Source organism: Hippocampus guttulatus, chromosome 3 (assembly GCF_054856545.1).
Source record: "Hippocampus guttulatus isolate MCC_2025c chromosome 3, RoL_Hgut_1.0, whole genome shotgun sequence".
Taxonomy (NCBI): Eukaryota; Metazoa; Chordata; class Actinopteri; order Syngnathiformes; family Syngnathidae; genus Hippocampus; species Hippocampus guttulatus.
In genome coordinates this window covers 13,107,855-13,130,348 of record NC_141263.1, presented here as the reverse complement: position 1 = coordinate 13,130,348, position 22,494 = coordinate 13,107,855, and the positions used below count along the sequence as shown (strand labels likewise).

Here is a 22,494-nt window from a genome sequence, read left to right as displayed (position 1 = left end):
AAAATTCTTAACCTCATGGTAAGAGTGATGCTTTTAATCATGAAGATGTTAGTGTTAAAGTGGTCAAAATGGTCAATTATATTATGTTGGTTCATGTTCGTTTCTAGGGCGGCCCGGTGCACCAGTGGTACGCGCATCGACCTCAGAGTGCAGAGGTACCGGCTTCAATTTCAGCTCCGGCCTCCCTGTGTGGAGTTTGCATGTTTTCCCCGGGCCTGCGTGGGTTTTCTCCGGGTACTCCGGTTTCCTCCCACATTCCAAAAACATGTATGGCAGGCTGATTGAACACCAAATTGTCCCTAGGTGTGAGTGTGAGCGTGGATGGTTGTTCGTCTCTGTGTGCCCTGCGATTGGCTGGCAACCGGTTCAGGGTGTCTCTCGTCTACTGCCTGAAGACAGCTGTGATAGGCTCCAGCATCCCCCACGACCCTTGTGAAGATAGGCGGATCGGAAAATAGATGGATGTTCTTTTCCATTCCCAGTACAGTAAAAGTTTTGATATGATTCACTTGTTAGCCAATCCATCCATCCATTTTCCAATCCGTTCATCCTCACGAGGGTCACAAGCGTGCTGGAGCCTATCTCAGCTGTCTTTGGGCAGTAGGTGGTGTACACCCAGAACTAGTTGCCAGACGACCGAAGGGCACACAACCATTCAAGCTCACAATCATACCTAGGGAGAATTTAAAGTGTGCCCGGAGAAAATCCATGCAATCACGGGGAGAACATACAATCTCCAAACAGGAAGGCCATAGCTGGAATCGAACCCTGAACCTCTGCACTGTGAGACGGACATGCCAACAAGTTGTCACCGTGCTGCCAGCAAGCTAAAAATATTGAAGAAAAAACTTTTCTGTTGATGGTTCAGCTACATAATTACATTTTATTGTGGTTGATTACCTATTTATTTTCTTGAAAACATAACAAATATAAAACGTTCTTTTTTTGTTTCTGCTTTTCTTAAAAACAAAACCATTTTGAGAATTGTCAGTTTCCCAAATATTATCCTCCAGTTTTGGGATGACCCAATTTTATTTTTATTTAAAAAAAAAAAATACTGTTATGCAAGATGTAAGAAGTAATCCACGAGAACTCCATAGTCCCGCGATAAACAGCGAGATTTAAAGCTCCCAAAATTGGCCGGGCCAAAGAGCGACATCCGCTGGCGGTGACCGACACTCGGAGACGCTACCTGGAAGCAAGGTCCGAAAACACAAACTAACAAACAAGTCGGTTTACCAAGAAGCGTACACAGAACACGTTTTTGCGAGGCTGACATTGAAGCTGTGACACTCAGGGAGGAGGAAGGAAGAAAGTGTCGGCGGATTTGGAGCAGCGCAGACGGAATTGACGCACACCTGGTAAGATGTTTACTTCAGGCTCCACCTTAACTAGCACATTCGGACTAAGCCGAATATTATTTTGTCAACATTTAGTGATTAACTTTGTGTCTTTGGGTGGCGTTGTCTTGCGTGCTGGTGTGCTTTGTTTTTTTTTTTTTACTGCGCCACGCTGCCATGATAGATAGGTGCGTCATCTCCCAAAATGTGCTCCGATGCTGAAGCTGCTTGCGCTGGATGCGGTGGGAGGGGGAGGGGGGGGGGGGGACTCGTTTGTCATTGATTGACAGGCTTGTTGTTGCATTCGACTCCAGACTGTTTAGTGCTCACGTGGAAAATTGCCATGACGATAAGACGAGGGGAAAATGTATTCTCTCACTGCTACACTTAAAGTGTGACTTAATAATTAATTCAAAAAGCAAGAATAAATCCAAAAGTAAAATTACATTCAAAGTAACAAATCAATATAATTCAAATCAATCTATTTATGGAATACCGTCATACCTCTTCAGTTATATATTTTACAGTTAATCCAAGAAAAAAAACTGAATCCTATCAAAATAACCAAACCTTGAGATACGAATGACAAAGAAATATTAATCCAATTTTAGAGTAAAGAAAACAATACAAACATAATCAGAATTAAATCAATTAAATATAGTTAAAATACTAAATGCTGCAAATCAAGCAATCTATTGCAATGTCCTCAAATGTGTGTGTCAAACTGCTTTTGAAAATACCTATCAAAATAACCAAACCTTGAGATACGAATGACAAAGAAATATTAATCCAATTTTAAAGTAAAGAAAACAATACAAACATAATCAGAATTAAATCAATTAAATATAGTTAAAATACTAAATGCTGCAAATCAAGCAATCTATTGCAATGTCCTCAAATGTGTGTGTCAAACTGCTTTTGAAAATATCGCCTGAAGTGGTGCAATGCAAGTTTTTAATCTTGTGAAAGGGATATTTCGTAAAAGGCACCCAAAACACAAATTGTGAGAGCTTTGGCATGTTATTCCAACTTTGTGCAGTGGAAGCTAGCAGGAGACAGCTCCGTGCCCTTTTTGTTCTAGTGTGCCCATATTAAAAGCCGAGCGAATAACGAGCGACTAATTGTGTTTTCAAATTAGGTCCATGGGCACACCGCGGGGAACGGGATTGCTCTGAACTCCCCATTGAAGCACCCAAGGATGTGAAATTTGCCACATTTGTAGGTCAGGCTGCTGCAGAGGTTGTTGTCAGGCAGACTCATAACACCTTCAGAGAGCTTCAACTATTTTCCTCTTTTCCAGCACTCAAGCAATGTGTCTAAATTAGTTCCCGACCGATAGTTGTAGGCCGATGTTGATTCCGATACTTGGCGGGGAAAACAATTCCGCTGGTGTATTACACTGGTCAAAAGCAAATTTTAATCAGAAATGGCGTTCTGTGTCCCTAAATGTATTCTGGAAGCTGTTTTCAAAAATGTATTTTATTTTTGTCTTGCACATCAGCTTTTATGACATCTTGCCATTTTTGGTTTTAAAGTTTGACCTATAAAAGAGCATGAACTTCGCAATATAGATTTACATTCTGGCCATAAACGTATGCAGCACATAAGCAACATGAGGAGTGAGGAGTTATTGGCGAAACAATGCATAATGCATTCTAATGGCGAATCACATTGCTCTTATTCCATTATTTTTTTGTCATGAAGTGATGATTTCAAACTGAAAACCACAGACACCTTTCCCACATGTCATCTTTGACAGCATGAATATGAACATTCTCATCATAAGTATGCTTTGCGTGTTAATGGGCATATGAGCGGATGGAGAAAGATGTCATGCATACAGAAAAACATTGTGTCAGCCATGTTTGTCCTTTCCTTCATGCCCGTACCGACCGAACAGTATTTCCCGTTTCATGAGACAGTAAGATTACATGGCGTTTAATCGGCAAAACTCACAAAAAAGGCCTACTGTCGGCTGACATAAATGACCGACCGATTAATTGGTACAGCCGCGGTCTAAATTGGGTCTTCATCTCAGTAAGTCTGAGAGAATCTTAATTGATTTCATAATTTTAGCAAGGGTTGCAAGAGTGTAACCCGGTCCCATCTGGAGCTTATCAGAGGCTGACCTGCTTTGGATGAGCCACGTTAGCTCCTGTGGGCCCACATGCCCACATGCTGATGCAGGGCTGCAGAAGAAGGCCACACATGCCTCACTCTTGTCCTAAACATTCTTCGTTCTAGTGGACCTGCCAACCTGCTGGCAAGCAAATGTTCCTCCTCCTCCCCCTTCACTTGTTCCTGTTTCCTCCATTCTATGAAAAGAGCTTCCGGGGATATTTTGCCCTATTAAAAATAAATAAATAATGATCTCATTTCACTAATTCCCAATTATTATGCACAGGCATATTTAAAAAAAAAAAAAAAGAGATTCTCCTAATTTGCGCGGTGCAAGCAAGGGATGAATTTGAATGTGACACCCGCTCTCTCTCTCCTCCGCCGCACCGGGCCGATGGGGGGGAGGAAACTTCACTCGGATGAAGTGACGAGGGAGAGCGCGCCGTGAGGCTGTCATGTAAGCGGTCTCCGCCGGGGCACAGCGCTTCCTGCCTCAGGTAGAAGTGTTCTTAGTGTTTCCGCTGCAGAGGCGCCAGGCGACACACGCTGCTCTTTGCGAAGGTGACGCCGCTCTGCCAAGCCACAGAAATGGAGAAGGTAAGATTGTTGATTGCGTTGATGATTTGTTTTGCTGTGTACTTTGTTCCTTTGGTGTGGCATATGCAGGGCTTTTTTTTTTTTTTTTTTGGCGCGGGTTTTGACATTATGTTTCTGTTGGCACTCCTAAATGCATGCAGAAATGTTTTCCTTTTCTTCAAAATTATCTTTCATGCTGGTCGGTGCTCATGAGTCGTGAACGATTCTCATCGTTTAATCTTTTCTGCATTATGAGAGCTTCACAGAAGTTAAACCTTCAAGATGACAACAGGAACAAACAAGTTATTATCGTAAATGTTGTATTGATTGATTTCAATAGCACCGATTCATAGCCGAGGTGATGTCAAGGCATGTCATAAAGTGAGCGAGTCAAGAACCAAACTCCTCTTTCAAGAAAATGAACGAACCCCACATGAGCAAGCTCTCAGCGACAGAGGCAAAGAAAAACTCCCTCGAAGGAAGAAACCTCTTTGTGGGCTTGAGAGAGAGAGAGAGAGAGAGAGAGAGAGGAGCAGTGGTGTACAAACTTTTTCTTTCAAGGGTAACATACAGAAAAATGAAAGAATGCAAGGGCCACTATGACGTATGCTTGGCAGTTATATATTATGTTCATATGCATTCTATTTATTTATACAAAAAATATTTTGGGATGCCCATTGGCTTTGTATCCCACTCGAACAGACCCGCTCCTGCACAAAGAAGCATCACAATCACTTCAGCTTCACATTCAGAACCAAGATGAGAGCAATCTGTCCTAATCTGACCTTGACATGGAACAGAAAGTGGAGCAGCAAACAATTGCGATTCACACTGCTGCATTCGAAGTTCGAAAAAAAACAAAGTAACAATTTTTAAAATGTGTTATTGGTGGAAAACAGGGAAGTGGAAAATGAGTTTGATTTCCTTCTTCTCTTTCCCTGCTTCCCACCCTGTGTGGAAAGTAAGTTGTGCAATGCAGGCAAATGACATGAATTTTACGATATGCCGAGGGCTGCTAAAAATTGGACGGCGGGCCGCAAATGGCCCTCAGGCCATAGTTTAGACCCTCTGGGGTAGAGGGATGGCTAACAAGAGAACAATAGGCACAACAATAGCTGTAATAATCCCTTGATAACAGCATAGGCAGACATTTAGAAGCACCATTCTTCTCTGTTTCCTGGTTTCACACATCCTTTTCTTCATGTAAATAAGAGTTGAAACAAAAAAGAAAATGCAATTATAGACAAACAAAATGTTTCCGAGCAAGCACCGTTCAATATTTTATTATAGTATGCCGTTGTATGGATTTAGGTCATTTGTTTCAGGTTCCAAAAATTTGGTTGAGGATCTAGAATAGTGACAATATGCAATAAGATCTCAGCTCTTTGTTTTGGTCTATCAGCTGAAGGGGTTTCTTTTTAAAAAAAAATTTTTAATCCCTCTTTATCAGATTTGCTCAGAGTGCTCGGAGATGACACTTGCACAGAGCTTGTGCACGCTGTGCAACAAGTGGTTGTGTTGCCAGTGCACGGATGTGCATCAGCATCAGACTGCCGCAGCGTCATCTCTGTACGCGGACCTGCACGACCAGCACAGGCCTGAACTGCCCCAGAAAGGCTCTGGCTCCCTTCCGACGACTGGACCAGGCAAGCAGGCTTTCATTGAGTCTAAATTCAAGTTTTCTTTTCTGGCTCGGCTGACAGTTTACTTTTCAAGATCCTCCATGTCACTGCTCTCCCTGTTGTTTTCTACTCAAGAGCTCAAGCACAAAGTCAAAGTCTCAAACGTAATTGACTTTACCCCTCTCTATTTTAGTCTCGAACGCCGTGTCGTCGTCTTTTTAGGTTGTGAAAATTATCACGTCTAGTTTTGACAAAGTAAAGCAATGAATAGGAAAAACACAGCCCATGTTTTCAAACGTAGGGTGTAAGAGTAAAAAGTCACACATCGGTTTGCATCTCAGCCATGGTGTTCCTACAACAAATGATTAAAGTCTTCTCTCGCAAAATCTGTTAGCCGACACAATTCAAAAGAAGCAGACAAGGCGAAACTGTAGCTGCGACGTCACTTCCGGTCTGCAGCTGAAAACGATTTCGCCAAACATAGCGGCCCCCCTTACGATGAATTCTTAACTCTCATGCACGATGAATCAGATGACAGTGTTCTGACTCGTGCTGGCAGAATGTATGGTTGCTTTAACCCTTTCATTCGCCAATAATGATAACCTGTTACCTGATACATTGATAAGCTGTCCACTGTCCTGAAAGGGTTAAATGCTTGGGTTTAGTTTCCCTTTAACAACAACAACAAAAAAATACTCAAGTAAAAGTAAAAAGTACGTTGCATTGAAACTATTCTCACAAGTACAATTCATCCAAAAAGTTACCGAAGTAAGTAATGGACTAATGGTACCCACCTCTGAGACAAATACTGCAGCTGAAAAAAGTATTTAGTGTTTAATATGTATTAGTTTTAGTATTAGTTTAGTTAGTTTCTTTTGAAATATATGTAGTTGTTTGACTTTCCTTCTTCTGTTCAGACGTCAAGCAATACCGAAATAAATACGTTTAAAATGAAACTTGAAAACACATGTATGATATTAATTGACAAAGATGCAAAAGAAGGACATTTTTGGAAGAACTGTAGTTAGTTTTGGTTTGAATATAGAGATTTAGTTTCACCTTCGATTGGCTGGCAACGAGTTAAGTTCAGTTAATGGATAGATGGATGTAGTTTTGGTTAATTTTTGTTGTTGTTCTTTTTAAGCATTGTTGGTAATGTATTTCATTCACAAAATGTTTGTTTTTCGTTATTGAATTTGAGTTTTTTAGTCATTTCATGAATGTTCAAGAACTATAACAACGTTGCTGAGGAGTGGCGGTCTTCATGTACTGCATATTTGTATGCCTGTATATTACTGCCCCCAGGTAGCCAAGATGTGCACAACAGGAGTTACAGTACAATGTCTATTAACTTGAAGCAAAAAATGTGGCAAACAAGACCAACAAAAAAATGATTCTCTTACATTCACTGTAATAATAGACTGCTATTTTTCTTATTTAAAAACACAAAAGTTTTCCTTCAAATACACCCCATGCTATTATTTAAGGAAATATCACGGTATGCCTTTTAGTAATAGCTTCAAATGATTCCTAAAGATCGCGTTTTTAATCACTCCTTTATTGAAATAAGTGTCCCAGATTTGTAAAGAGGCTGTAAGGTTTCATTATTTGCTAATTTTAGCTTGCTGCTATTTAAAGAGCCTCAAGGGGAGAGGAAGCTTTTGTGGACCACTCGTTTGTCCTCTGCGCTCGTTCATGGTGAGACCTTAGTCTTCGTATGTGCAGTGTGAGAAGAGCTGGCAGACAGGATGTGGGCAGTCATGTTGGGTTTGCTAACACCGAACGATGCTTTGCGCTCGTAAGCCACACAAGTGTGAGCGGGTCAACCGAGGTGAGGCGGCCAACAGCGAGCGGAAAGGCTCCGTTCGTCACTCTCCACGCTGACCTATTTGCAAGCGTTTGAAAGATATTTTGGAGTGCAGCTGGCTGCTGCATCAAAGAATTGATTGGACCGCTTGAAATATTGTTCACTTGCTTTGGCACTCAGATTGCTCTTGAACTGTTTGAGTCAAACTTGAATAGCATGCTGATTACATGTAGTCGGTGTAGCAAAGTAGAGTTTGTACTCTAATCTAACAACCTGTCCTGGAATCAACTCAATGTTATGCTCTCAGTTTCAGGTTGTTGGCTGTCTTCTTCTAGCCGAGGCCAGGGTGCTCAAGCCCGATCCTCAGGATCATTATCAGGCTTCTGCAAAGCTTGCTGATGAGCTGATTGGACCGGACTAGGGCACCCCTGGCCAAGGCCCTCTTTTTGGAGAGCAACACTTCTTTTTTTCAGATCGTCAGATAGCTATATTGACCTTCCAGTGACTGAGCGAATGAGCATGTGTGTCACATTGGGCCTTGTAACTCTAAACCAGGGGTGTCAAACTCATTTCATATTGTGGGCCGCATACGGCCTCGGTCGATGTCAAGTGGGCCAGACCATTAAAATTATACCATACTCTGCTATAAATAACCAAAATATGTCTCTCCTTTGTTTTGATATAGCGAAGCACAAGTACATGAGGAAAATGTTGAAATGTACCCACATTTCATTTACCTAACATTTCATAAAACACCTTAGATTTCCTTCGACAAATGTGCAATTTCATTTTATCATTCACATATATGCAGTGCAACTGATCCCACTGTTTGTACAAAGGCACAAAACTTGAACAATTAGTATTTAAAAATATAGTCATGCATTTTAAGATTAAACAAGATTTATAAAGAAAGGATTTTTTAAAACCATTTACACATGTGCATATGAAATCTAAATGTAACCCCCACCTACACTTTACAAACGAAAGAGAAAACAATGACTAGCGGTTAATACATGAATTGCATCTTAATAAAAATATTCATTTTGTGTCTTTTATGCTTTTTTTTCATTTTTAAATTATCCCGCGGGCCTGACTGACCCCCCTCAGGGGCCGGTTCCGGCCCGCGGGCCGTATGTTTGACACCCCTTTAGAGTCTAAACGGTCACTTGAGACCGGGGTGGGAAATTGACTAATTGGACCTACTTTGGATGTTGTCATTTGGGGGTGTACAGTACTCACTTTTGATGCCAGAGGTTTAGAGAGAGTAAAGTGAATTCAGAGATTTGTTTTACTATTCTACATGAACTAAGCATTCCTCAATTGTGGAGATGCGGGGAATAATCTCCTTTGATGACCTTGCTGACATCATCAATATGACATCATCATTTTCTGGCAGCATTCCACAACATCTTATTCACTTCTGGCAACGATTGTTGGTGTTGTCGTTCATATACTGCTGTTGACTCCAGCGTCTGCCCTGCCCCTCCACATACTTGCTAGAAAATGGAACGATGGCTGCTAAAGTAGTTGTTTGTTCTCTCGAAAGACATTTGCTGATCCTAACATTAGGTATACGTGGACACTGTCGTGTAGTATGATCCAATTACCAACTCGTGGATGACCGAGAATCTACATGAACAAAGAAAAGCACAATTTTTACCAAGCACTTGGTATTATTAAATTAATTGCTCAATCAAAAATGAATCATTCTCTATGTTCAATCATTTATATCTACAGTGCAGATGTACCTACTGAAACGGCTAGTCAGCATGTATCTGCAACAGTTGCACAAATGCTGCTGTGTGGTGTGTCTCAAGTTGTCCGCACGAGTCACTTATTTTCTAATTGCCGTTGCATATTGTCTCCCCCCTGGCCGGCCCCAGGTACAGGGTCGTATCCTTGTTCCCTCCTCATGTGCCACTCTCATGGACAGCAGCCCCTGGAGCTGCTTTGTGAGTCATGTGACCTCCTGTGCTGCAGCAGCTGTCACCTGTCCTCCCATAAAACCCACAGGTCAGACCTCCCACACACACACACGTTCATATAACACAAGGACACGGCAAAGAAGGGCCGAGTGCAGGTTTAAACGTTCCCTGTCACTTTTATCATCAGTATCTGCACAACCACTCTATTCAGGATTCGTATGCTTGTGTTTTTCTGAGATGTTACAGCACAGCAGTCGGCTCTAAGGTCACCTGCATCCCGGGAGAAACACATTTCCTTCTGGCGTTGTTTATTCATGAACTTCCCCTCTGTGGTGCCTGCTGTGAATGCTTCACCTCATGTGTGCAGGGTGGTGCAGATTGGGAAGGCTCTCCAGGATCAGCGGTGGCTCTTTGAAAGCCTGATGGTACAGGTGGAAGAGAGGAGGTCTGCAGTGGAGAACAATGCAAAGCAGATAGAGGACAGGTTGGTTCACATAAAAAAAAAAAGAAAAACTGACATGAGGTCACTTCTGTGCTGTACTGTGACATCAAGAATGTAACTTAACCAATACACGTTCCAACCATCACTTTCCAGACAATCAATTGATGTAATGAGCTTCTTTCCAAATCCATTGATTTCGATGTCTTAATTGTTAAGGGACAGGGAGTGAGCCCTGCCGCAAATCCATCAACAACTTACACCCACCCATTAGACAAGGCTATGGCCTGGTTAAATGAATTCCCACCCTCACTTTAACATACTTCCTAGGTCCCAAGATGCCACAAAATGGTGCCAAAGTACAGGGAATAACGAGGATAAGTTTCCTAAAATAAAAATAAAAATTTCACAAATAAACAAATTTGCTTATGCTGAATTGGAACTTAAGGGAAGATTCACTCTACTGTGGCTGTAGTTTGGAAAAAAAAAACTTTTGTCCTTCTCTTGTAGCTGGCAGGGTTCTTGTACTCGATCTGTTTTGGTTGTGTAGAAAGTGGAGATGAAAGGTCTACACACCACTGTTCAAATGCCAGGTTTTCATGTTAAAAAAAAAAATCATCAGGTTGAATTTTTCAGTCAGAATTCCAAAAGTGACGTTTGGTGCAAACATTACACTGTTATTCACCAAAAGAACACCATAACCACAAGGAAGCATTGTGGTGGCAGTATCATGCTCTGGGGCTGTTTTCTTCAGGTGGAATGCGGTCTTTGACGAGGTGGAGTGAATTATGAACAATCAGTGTTTGCACAAAAGCTTTCGGTTTCTGCTTGAGAGCAAACAATGATAAGCAGATTTTTTTTAAATTCGATATATATTTTTATAAGTAATACAAGTTATCGGACACAGTGATGGAAAAAGTTAGGGAATCATTTAATTTAGTGTCATTTTTTATATGACAAAAACCTGGCATTTGACCAGGACCTTTTATATCCATTCTCTGCTGATTTTTGTGGCCTTTGAGTTTATCTTACAATCTTATGCAAGTGGGATTTTTTTTGACCGGTCCTATGAGATTTATTTTCCATTTTCTTTCTTTTTGCAGAGTTCATGGAGTCAAGATTGCACACAGGAAGGCTGAGAACCAGATTAAGATGGCAAAGATGATTATGATGAACGAGCTTAACAAACGAGCTAACCTATTAATAGAGCAACTGGAGGTAATTACTTTCTCCTTTTCTTTCCTTATCTCTTGGCCAGTTAGCGTTTGTACGTGTAAAGACTCCGCTATCAGCAATGAGAGAAAGCGAACAAAAGCCCATAGTGCTCAATCAAATTATCTTAAGACAACATGTACGGAAATAGAGTAGAGTGAGTGGTGATTGCTCCTTGTGTGCCAGCAGGCACAAGAGACTGCTTGCATGTTATTGTTTTTCTGCAGAAAATTTCTGAGGAATTGCAGCAGCCTCTGGAGGACCAGCTGCAGGGGGCGATAGAGACATGTGCCCAATTAGACCGTGTGCAAAAGTTCATCAGTTGGGCAACCACCCACCATTGCCGGGGCCCGGTGCTCTTCAGCAGGAGACTGGTACGCCATCAGAATGATGCGGTGACATTCACTGCAAGTGGAAATAAAAGTACTGGGAAAACATACAAGTAGGTTAACATTCAGTGAGCTTCAGAGAAATGCATATGTGGAGGTAGATGCCTCCGTGTGGACACGGTGAAACCCTCAAACTCATACAATGACGGTGAAAAAAAAATGCTCCATATCATTCACATAGCAAAGGACACTTCATCAGGAGTACATTCAGAACCTGTGACATGTAAACAGAAGAAAATGCGATGCTAAATGTATTGTTGTGTTTAGATTGGTGGAAGGACACAGACAAAAAAAAAAGAATGTGGATTATAACATCCTACAGAGCCCCTAAAGTGACATGGAGAAAAAAAAATCCGACCAAATGTGAAAGATTCTCATCCAATTTATATTGGTTATGTTACTTTTGGGGCTCTGTCCATAGTTTAGAAATGTTTTGTTTTGTAATAAGCACTCTCTTTGTCTAACATGCAAGGGTATTACAGTAGTCAAGATACTATACGCTACTTGCATGAAATCTGTGCTGCTTTAATTCGATTATACTAACATAACCCCGCTCCCTCTCAACAATATTTAAGTTTTCAAAAGGTCAGCCTTCAGTTTTGTACTTTGGTTTATTCCTGGCCACGTTCAAATCTTGCTCGAACTTGCAGAAATTGCAATCTCCCCCTTTCAGTCTTACATATTAGTCATGTATTGGCAATCCATTCCATCATAGCGGAAGGAAATGGAATGGATAAATCACTTGACATTAGTATGTATTCTTCTTTCAGATTTCTCTGCAAATCCAAGAATTGCTTGACTCATCACTGCAGTCTGAAGCTTGGAGTCCTGTGAAAATCAAGTTCAATTGGGATGCCAGCTACTGGACCAAACAGATGTCCTCCTTAGGTCAGATGCCATCAAGATAACAATTGCATGTTGATTACTGTTTTCTTATTGAACGTAGGCATTGTTTTGTGTGGTTTCATGGGCCCACCCTCCATACCCACTTCATCACCTTCTCCACAAAAATATTTTACTGCATTTCTAATTTCATACGAGTGTGTGTGGCTAGTAATCCAAGTATGGATAGTCTGTCAGCATAATGCACAACGGCAGTCAGTTAATTCAGCGATCGATCATTGCCAACAGACTATAAAAATATCAACGCTCGCTACCGTGTTGTCATCCTTTTCCTCTTTTTGTTGCGAGCCACTTCTTCCATGACAATCATGCCATATTTCTGTGGTCGAATAAAAATAATAAAGTCCAGTACATTGTACAGTATGTGAATCCCTAAACAGGGTCAGAGTTTTTCTGATGACGCACAATGGTAGTGCTAATTGTTTTGTGTTCGGCGATCGAGTGACCATCTGCCATTTTTTTTCGCAATTTTCGAATAGTCATGAAATAAATTTGATAGGTTCATTGCTTTGTTAACTTTGACTACTAGTGAAATGTTTGAGTGACTCCACTTTTTTCGAACTGTTATTTTTGATGCGCCTCTTCCAGAACTCACCTGATTGGCTAGAAAGGACACAGAATTGAGGCTTATCGTGCTAACAGCTGATAGAACTGTTTTGGCACTACTTGTTCATTTGGTGGCATAGCCTGAATGAAATAAAAAGTATGTTGCGTGCATATGGCTTACTGTAACTGTGTGTTCCGCAGGCCAGCTGACTGTGGAAGGTGGAAACTGCCCCTACCCTCAAGGCTTGGCCTGCTCCACCGTTCAAAGGCCCCAGCCTATCACACGCTTGGCCCTGACGCCCGTTTACCACAGAGGGCGTGAGCCAGCCTGTGGCTATCAGATGTGCTATGAGCCCCAGGTGTGTTGCATCCATGGCCTCCCTTCTCAGTCAGAGGTGGACAAGAGCCAGCTGGGAGGTCCGCTCTACAACTCCAGCTATGTTCCAACTGGCCCTGGGTGCCAGGTGCAGAGCCAGCAGTTGCTGAAGTGCTGGCACCCAAGTGACTCCTCTGCCTTGCAAACATATTCCCAATGCCCTTCGCCTCCATCGCATGCCCCGGTCATGGGACCGATCCAGACCAATTGCAGTCGTAGACCTGTATCGCAAACTCAAGCAAGCACCTCAGAGTCCCAGTCGCTTCCTGAATCACATCTCCATCACCATCACCATCACCAGAGAGGTCCACTTCCAGTCAGCAAGTGTCAACAGAGTGAGAAACAACCTCAGTCACGCCCGAGCCGTGTCCCGTGCCAGGAGATGTTGCAGAACGGCGCAAGTCTGCAGGAGGTGCAAGACATTGCGGCTGAGGAAAGCCAGGACCAGCGATGCAGAGTGGAGGAGAGTCATGAACCAACAGTTGTGGCAGAACTTGAGGAGGAACAGCCCGGCAGAAGTGAAAAGAGTCCTGTCCAACAACAACAACAGTTTCAGGTTTCTCCTCCAGCAGAAGTGAGGAAAGAGCAGCAGAGAATCATTCCTGCACCGATGCTACGAGGTCAAACGGCTGGCCGGGTGAGAGAAAGTTTTCCCAACAATCCCAATAATAATAATTTCAAAGAAAACACCAAAATAAAACGGCACAATCCAATCTAATTGTAATCAATGACATTATATATTCAGTGAATGGACAATACACACTGTATAGACTTCTCAAAAAATGTGCACAGATCAAGACCATTTCATATTAAACATTCAAACCCTTGGAAATGCTACTAAGCTAATACCCAAGCCGAAATAAATATGATGGCGGCAGCCGGGCAGTGACTGATTTACTTGGCTGACATATTGTAAGAGAGAGCAAGATTATTCTATTTTAATTAAAATCTGCAAAGTCCTCGAACTAAACACACACCGTTTAATTTATTGCCAGAATGATCACTTCTCACAGCTGACAGCCTGCCTGAAAACAGATGGCACAACGGAACGTCGCTTCTTTTTTTTTTTATGACGAAAGGATGACTGGAAAACAGAGTTTCACATTTCATGGCAAAGCATCCAAGAATTTCGGAGAAAACAGCCCCGATTTACTGCCAGTGGTTTGAGCAATCAGTTAATTATCCCTCTCAAAATTCTCGAGATGCTTGATCACAATCGAGAGAGAAACACAGACATGCATTGTTTCTGTGTCACAGCCTGCGAATATGACATAAAACCACTTGAGCGTAATCATTCCTGTACTTAACCTGCCATTAATGAGCCACTCAGGGAATAGTGAAAGTATCATTTCAGCTCCGATTAGCACGCCGAGATAGATTCCCCACCGTATTCCAAAAGAAGGATTAAAGTATGTTCTGAAGCAGTCACAATCCTTCATGTGTCATCTGAAGAGGTACGGATCAGGTGAGTCTTTTAATCGCAGGTGCTCTCTATCGGCCTGACCTCGATGCGGAAAAAAGGGTGTGTCTAAAAAGCAAATGAGTTTCAAGCCTCCGGCTCACAACAGCTGAAGACTGGATTTGATAGCTGACTTCAAATGCAATCTAAGAGAGCAGCGGAATGATTTGTAGTTTGGGCGTAAAGCACCAACACAAAGAAGCAAAATACTGTCTGGCAGCAGTATCTGTAATTGTGGTAAAGGAGGTCCATCCAGACCATGGTAATGCACAAAGCATGAATCAAGGCAACTGGGCTCCCCATGTTTGTTGAAGATGTTTCATTTTTAACCCTTTCAGGGACAGCGGTTAAAAGAAAAAAAAAGTCAGAATGTAAACCCAGCTGATGGAATTTCCAATTACGTGTTAACATTAGAATTAAGCTCCTGGACTTAAAGGCCAAGCTACGGGGTTGTTTTCAACACACCACGTATTCTCTTTGTTTCATGTTTATGTATGACGGTAAACTTCGACAGCTTGAAGTTACTTTTTTTTGGTGGGAGAATTGCTCACTTTCTGCCAAACTGCTGCTTGTTGAAATGAGTTAAAAATTCATTGGCTCGGCTTATTGGATTCTGTTCAGGTCTTTGTTGCTCATGTTTCTTTCAACTTTGCTCTGCTGTTCATGACACAAACAGGTGCACCTGTGCATGATGTGGCACAGCTTGAAACACTGTTGAGTTCTGCTCATTTGTGTTCCGCACAGAGATCCACGTCCCTGGAGGTTTCCGTGACAGCCAACAATTGTGGCTCCGATGCGCAGCACTGTCAACTCCACCCAAGTTCACCGTGCGCAAACGGGAAGAGATGTTCTCAGAGTACCCCTGTAGAGCTCGCGGCTCCATCTGGCAGCTCTTATTCTGAAAGGCCAACGGGATCTCCTCACCGCTCTGATGAGCGAACTGCAAATATGGTAACAAGCAAGGTAGCCTCGTCTCATCAGAAATGATGTCATTGAAAAAGCTTCAACTTGAGGAAATCACGTGGTATGACCAAGAGAAAGCGTACTGTCTTGAGTTGAACGCAAGCTTCCACACAAATGCGGATTTAAGTTGAAGTAAGCGGAGAAGTCTTCAAACACACTTTGCAATGCTGATTGTTTTGTTTTTAGTATGCCAGTGCGGACTCCAGGCAGAGAAGAGCTTCAGATGGCGTTCTTTGCATTGTCAAGGAAACCTCAGCCGACGTCATCCTCAGCAGAAGTGGGCGGTCTCCATTGTTCTCCTATAAAATGGAGCCAGGTGATGGGAAGTGACTCAATCTTACATTTACGTCACTGACTATGCGATAAGCTCTATATCTACCTCCTTGTTAGATCCTTCATACTTAAATGATGACGTGCGTCATGATGCCAAGGAAAAGTACAGCGTGTCCAGAAACGGTCATAACGGGTACGTACAGTCACCTGTGGTGTTTACACGATCCATACAGAAATTACAATGTTCTTATTTGTGTTCCTGTGAAGGAACAGAGATTCCCAGGGAGACTCTGGACGAGCCAGAGTTCCAGTGGTTTGCCTCGAACGCCTGAAAGTGCTTATCTCTCAACTTCCCCCACATGGACGAAGGCAGAGCGACCCCTTACCTGCGAGCACGACGCAGAAGGCTACTTTGCAGCAGCAAACCTGGCAGGATGTAACGTACAAGGTACGGTATGCAGAGTGCTGCAAAGAAAGCAACGTGATGGAACTGCCCTCAAAATGAACCATTGGTACGGTCGTGCTACAGGTTGTTGCCCTGAGCTCAGGTCTCAGCCAATGCCCCAAGACCCATCCGGCATAAAAACCGAGCCACAGGAATCAAGTTACTTCGTGAGAAATGTGGTTCTCTCTGCTGTTTCCTTGCTTGCAGAAGCCACAAAAGCATAATTCTGTTATCGCGGATATGTTTTTATACCATGACATCATGTTTGTGAACAATAGGCACTGGGGTACTTTGGGGTGGCAGAAAAATGAGTGGCTACCTCTGCCATGAACCGAAACGATGACGTAAATAGTTGTTGGAGATGAAACAAGACTAAAGGCAGATGTGCCACTTCTCAAGGGACAAATTGGACACCAAATGTCCAAAATCACTTTTGCGGAAGACATTTTTCCACAGGTATGTCAAAAAAAATGTTTGATGGGTTGTCTATGAGTAATCTAGCAAAAGCGAATGACTGTTAGGAGATGACGGTGCTTTATCTCCATGAGAACCCCGTTGCATGAGGGCCCCGATCCAGCACGTTTGAGATGTCTTCCTCCTCCAACGCACCTGATTCAAATGATCGGGCTTCTCAGAGCTTGCTGATGAGCTGATCATCAGTCATCATCACCATCGACGACGTCTGAATTTCCATCACGTCTATCTCTCAACTACTCGCCTGTCGAAATTGAAATTATGGCCAATGTTGGGTCTCCTTTTGAAACAGTTTACCACATGTAAGATCTTGTTTTCAACCGATACTTCACACCTTCAAACTAGAAAAGAAGGCTAAAATCACCAAGCCATTGATCCTATTTTCTCAGTTTGCTCGGCCATTGTCGAGTAACATAATAGTTTCTTCACTCAGAGGTTTGAGTTTTGCCTCCCACAAGGTGAAAAGGTGTAGAAAGTAACGCATTGACATTTCTTCTCATTCCACTCTTTTGATTGAAACATCGGAGAAAGAGTTGCCTGATTGCATGTGGACTGAGATCAACATTTTACTCCTTATAGGGCGTGTCCAGAGGCCCCGATACCTCGAGGACCCGCGCGGTCACAGCATCGCAGTCTCCAGACAATCGTCAGTGGCTCACAGTTGACAGTGAATGGGATACGTGCCCAAGGGCCAGCTTTGCCAAAGCATCCACACTGCCACCCGATGACCATCACGGAAAGAACTCTGAGCTCGACTCCGACTCCGACTCTGAACCCCAGTTAGTCTCAGAAGAGGCTGTTGTCTGTTGTCAAGTCGAACCGCAACTCGATTCGGACACATCGCCCGAGTTTTCGTCAGAAACAGAACTGGAAGTTCCAGGCAAGGAGAATGACGTTCTGCAAAGCTGCAACAGAAATGACTCGATGGGGGGCTACGATCAATGTGACACATTTTCAGAAACGGCTTCGGGAGCAGGATCGGAGGATGTGCAAAGCGGACCGGATGCTGATGCAGACTCGGGTGCTGCAGAAACCGAGTCGGACGGCCAACCAGAAGTTGGCATCCTGTTCCAGGCAGAAACGGATTCAGACCATTTGTCCGATCAGCACGTGGATTCTCAGGAGTCTGTGGAGTCTGAACTTGACATCGAATCTGAGCACGAAACGACAGACGAGCCACAACCCCTGCGCTCTGACCTCGAGGAAGAGTACCCCGTTGGACCTGGTCAGAGGCCACTCCTCATTGCAAACCCTCGCCTGCCGAGGAGGATGGAAGAAGTTGAGGAGGACAGTGCCCAAATTGAGAGTGAGGACTTCTGTGGAGTTTGTCTGATCGGTGGGGACCTTTTATGCTGTGATGGTTGTCCAAAAGTTTACCATTTGTCATGTCACATCCCACCTCTGCTAAGCTTCCCGTCGTAAGTGTGCAATTTTCTCGCTCCGCATACAGAGTGCACATTTTCACTGACTCGCCGCTAACCTCCAAAGCAATTGTTTATTTGTTGTCATCTCCAGAGGTGACTGGCTTTGCAGCTTGTGCAGAGATGTTGTGCAGCCACAGGTTGAGTATGACTGTGAAAATAGAAGAGCATCCGGGGAGCATACGTCAGGGCATGGCCTGTCTGCATGCGATCAGAGAGTAAGTGACAAGTCCTTTTATAAAACATCACTGATGATGCACATGCTCACTTGTGTTCTTGGTTTGTTTGCTTTTTTTTTTTTTCAATGATCTCTTAGAAATGTGAGCGATTGACCCTCCTGATCCTCAATAATATCCTGAGTGCTCCTTTTCACGAGCCTGTCAGTCCACTTGTGAGTGATTTTCATACATTCTTTCGTTTCTTTCACTGCAAGTCGAAAGAAAGCCCCTATGCAGAAACCAAAGTGCTTTAAATGGTTTGCGCTATGCCGTTTATGCTGTCCTTGAGGCAACAAAATTCTCTCTTCACTTGTCAAGGTGAATGGAGAGGAAGTCTGAAGATTATCAAGAGCTGAGTGATTATGTAATGTCATGGCCACAGTTGTGGGCTGTCCATTTGGTAACTTGGCCTTGAGCGGGGACACGATCCGCCTCTCAATGCCCACCGCGATCAGGTCCCCATAATCGACACCATCAAAACTCTCCAAAAAGTCAAATTGACAGTTCAGAATCAATATTCAGCCAATGTTGATAAAAGCATAATAATGTGCAATAAAATACATCACTCACCAGAAATATCAAAAGTAGGTGTATTAGACGTGCAAATGTGTGCAGACCACGACGGGCTTGTTTTGCTTGTCAAAGTTGGCTGTTACACGTTTTGCGCTCATTAACCCTTTCAGGGACAGCGGTTACTCCAGTGGACAAATTATCATGTGATCAGGTTACAGTGTGTATGAAAGGGCTAACCAATCGGCGGACAAATGAATGCTGCTGAATTTGAAATAAGGAGTGTTAACGTCAACACATCGAACATCGATATTTCGTGGTGCAGGCTCGTCATTACTACCAGATCATCAAGAGGCCTATCGACCTGTCCGTCATCCGAGCAAGACTCCACAAGAGGAGCACGCAACATTACAACTCAACCGATCAGTTTGTGGCTGACGTCTATCTCATGTTCCACAACTGTGCAAAGTTCAACTATGTAAGTTCTGACATGTTAACTTCTATTTGTTGGGTTTGTGTTCTGATTGTTGTTGATTCGCTGCGAGCATTTTGTTCTCCTGTCTGACCACAGCCCGATTCGGAGGTGGCGCAAGCTGGCCGCAACCTCGAGACCTTTTTCACCTCCAAGCTGAAAGAAGTGTTCCCAGGCAGAGTTTTCCCAGTGGCTGAGGCGGACAGTGACAGCGATGAGTATGATGAGGCCGTCCGAGCCACTGAGAGTGGTTTCCCCTGGCCGGAGAGGAGGGAGCAGTGCCACAGGAAGAGGAAGAGGCGACAATCGCTTAAGTCAAGGAGACATCACATGTAACCAGGACTCAATGATTTCTGGTCTACTTTGATATTTATTTTTGAAACAGCTGGTGGGATGTTTGTGTTCTCTTTAAATAATGGGAGCGGCATGACAGTTATGGATCAGTTAGAGCTGCTTTGGGTTGGGATCTGGGTTCAAATCTTGACTTTTTTTTTCCCCTCCACAGTCCAAAAGTATGTTTTGTTAGGTTGAGTCTCAATTGGCTGTAATATTGACAATGAATGGTTTTGTATGAGTCAGTCTTGTGATTGACTGGTGATCGGTCCAGGGGGTTTCCCGCCACTCACACAAGCGTATCTGGGATTGGCTTCAAGTGGTGATGATGGATTGCTGGATCTATCGACAGCCCTCAGAGGGTGCGAAGGCTAAAATCTTTTCCAGTCGGGAAATCACTCACTGGCTTTGAGTGTGATCTTGACGTTTTGTTCCATTGGAGAAAAAAAAAGAAAAAGAAAAAGAAAAAAAATCTGGATCTTGGGCAAACTTTGCTTCTTTATAGTTATGAAGATCCTAGAGAAGCACATCCCTCCCCCAAAACTGGAGTTGATCATATTCAACCAAGAACTCAAGTTCAACATTGAAATAGATTTCCCAAAAATGTGCCAGATATTTCATTTTTATCCTTGGAAGAATAAGTGTCTATCAAGAAAATGATGATGATGACAGCCAATATATCAACAACACGTTTGAGAAGAATAGCCAGTGGACAAGAATCCAGAGTTTGTAGGGTTGGGTTTTGTAACCTGTTGCATCATTCTGACATCATATTTTGCTTGTTATGATTCCCCCGCTCTCAGTGCACTAACACTCACTTGTCTATATGCACCTCGCCTAATATGTCGTACCTTGAGGTTTGCTCTAATGTACACCGAGGATGCTGCTGCTGTATGTTTGGGAAAATGTGTCCGCCCAGAGTGAACAGCTTCATATTTTGTTCATTACAGCACTTTAACATAACATATTGTATTTACTGTGTGAGTCAATGTCCAGTGTACATGTACTGTAAAACAACACACGGCGTAGTCCTATTCAGATTTCATTGTAGCTGCAAAAAGGATGACATACTCAATTCATGTAAATATTTAAATCCAGGAGGGAGTCAGTCTGCCTGCCTGATTGAACTTGTAATGTAAATTACACCTTGTGGCATATAGAGGCGTACATAGAGGCAAACATTGTGCGGACTGTATCTTATTTCTTCATGTTATGACCTCCGCTGTACATCAGTGTAGGGTTTTGCTCAAAATAATTGCCAGGTGCTTTGACCACTAGAACAATAAGATGCCACCGACTTTCCATAGTTGAGTAAATCAAGCCCCAGATATGGATTAAATGATCAGTGCCACTGCACAAAGAGTAATTAATTAGGGCGGGTTTTAATAGAGTCTGTTATGAATGGTTCATTTTGCCAGAGCTGCAGGAAATGGTTTAGCCAGGAACCCCAAGTATCTCAGGCCCATGCAGTAACAGTGGAATATGCAGTATTGCCATTCATCCTTGATAATATCACAAAGTACCTGTTATTGTGTTATGCTAAGCCACTTTCTGTAACTGTCGCACATTTCCCTTTTGGGTTTATTTGCTTCCTTCAATGTATGATAGCTGGACTTTCATAATATCTGTTCATAATATTGTGTGTTCAACTTGTTTTGAAAAGTGCTCTAGAAATAACATTCCTATATTAACAATGTGTGCCATCAGTAGTATTAGTGCTGGGCATGTATTTACCGGTAATTTTAATGGAAATTCATTCAGCTCAGTTTGCGCTTGTGTGAAGAAGCTATTACAAGAATATTAAATCACTGTTTCTATGTGAGCGGATCTTATTCCAGAATGTTTTTTAAACAATGTTAGCCAAAAGTGCACATATCAACAATTTAAAAAATGGAAAAGTAGCAAAATTGTGATTTTTGGAGCACGGCAGGTTTTTTTTGGTTTTACGTGCGGTATAATCCTTTACCCGATTGATCCCAGACATCGATATAATGCCATTCTTGTGTTTCTTTTTATAGAGGCGCCATGGGAATAAGTCAGAGGCACTCTCTCAACACACAGCAATCGTCAGCAGGCAACTTGCTTAGTGTCTTTGTTGGGCAAGGAAGGTGACCTTTCAGTCAGCAGAGTCAAATACGACAGAATGCTAATTAGACACAGCTGTAACCTTTGGTAAACAATGAAAAGGACAGACAGAAAGGCACGAAGAGAAAACAAAAATGATTCCTGATGAGTGCAGCAGTTTATGAAATTAGGGTTTGGAGTTTGGAGCTCCAAAATGGTTCATGATCATTTACTGTATTCTGTTTGATGTGCTGACCTTTTTGTGCTATTTATTAAGGTGGGCCCATTGATTTGTTTGTTTACATTTTATTAGTGGTGATAGTGGACAAAAGGTACCACCATCTGCATTGACACATCAACAAAATGGCCTTTTAGCGCTATTGATTAACATGGTCGTACTGATTTGTCTCCACTTTTTGTCAGGGTGGATAAAAGATAGCTGTGTCTGCACTGAGTCACAATTGAGTGTACTTCAAAATTTGAGGGACCAAGTCTTACTCTAACACGGTCTTGCAGCTTTCCACATTCATGCTGCAAAGATTTCCATTATTGTTTACATCGCCTGAAAAGTGTGAATTGGAGAAAAGACAAAAACCCTTAAAATCTGTT

The 22,494-nt window shown here is 42.7% G+C and overlaps 1 protein-coding gene across 5 annotated transcripts; it reads left to right on the top strand.

Annotated features, from left to right (window-relative positions):
• Positions 1 to 1,154: 1,154 nt before the first annotated feature.
• trim66 (tripartite motif containing 66) lies at positions 1,155 to 21,643 on the top strand. Of its 5 annotated transcripts, none has more exons than XM_086106860.1 (18): positions 1,155 to 1,361; positions 3,972 to 4,055; positions 5,485 to 5,680; positions 9,347 to 9,476; positions 9,756 to 9,872; positions 10,931 to 11,045; positions 11,267 to 11,413; positions 12,199 to 12,316; positions 13,079 to 13,890; positions 15,457 to 15,675; positions 15,862 to 15,991; positions 16,066 to 16,141; positions 16,216 to 16,396; positions 17,447 to 18,285; positions 18,383 to 18,506; positions 18,605 to 18,679; positions 19,342 to 19,494; positions 19,588 to 21,643. In XM_086106860.1, the coding sequence occupies exons 2-18, from the start codon at positions 4,047 to 4,049 to the stop codon at positions 19,822 to 19,824; spliced, it is 3,678 nt and encodes a 1,225-aa protein (XP_085962986.1). In that variant the 5' UTR covers positions 1,155 to 1,361; positions 3,972 to 4,046; the 3' UTR covers positions 19,825 to 21,643. The 5 variants fall into 5 exon arrangements, with proteins under 5 accessions (XP_085962986.1, XP_085962985.1, XP_085962983.1 ...); XM_086106859.1 differs by having other exon boundaries at positions 3,884 to 4,055; XM_086106857.1 differs by having other exon boundaries at positions 2,479 to 4,055.
• Positions 21,644 to 22,494: the final 851 nt, after the last annotated feature.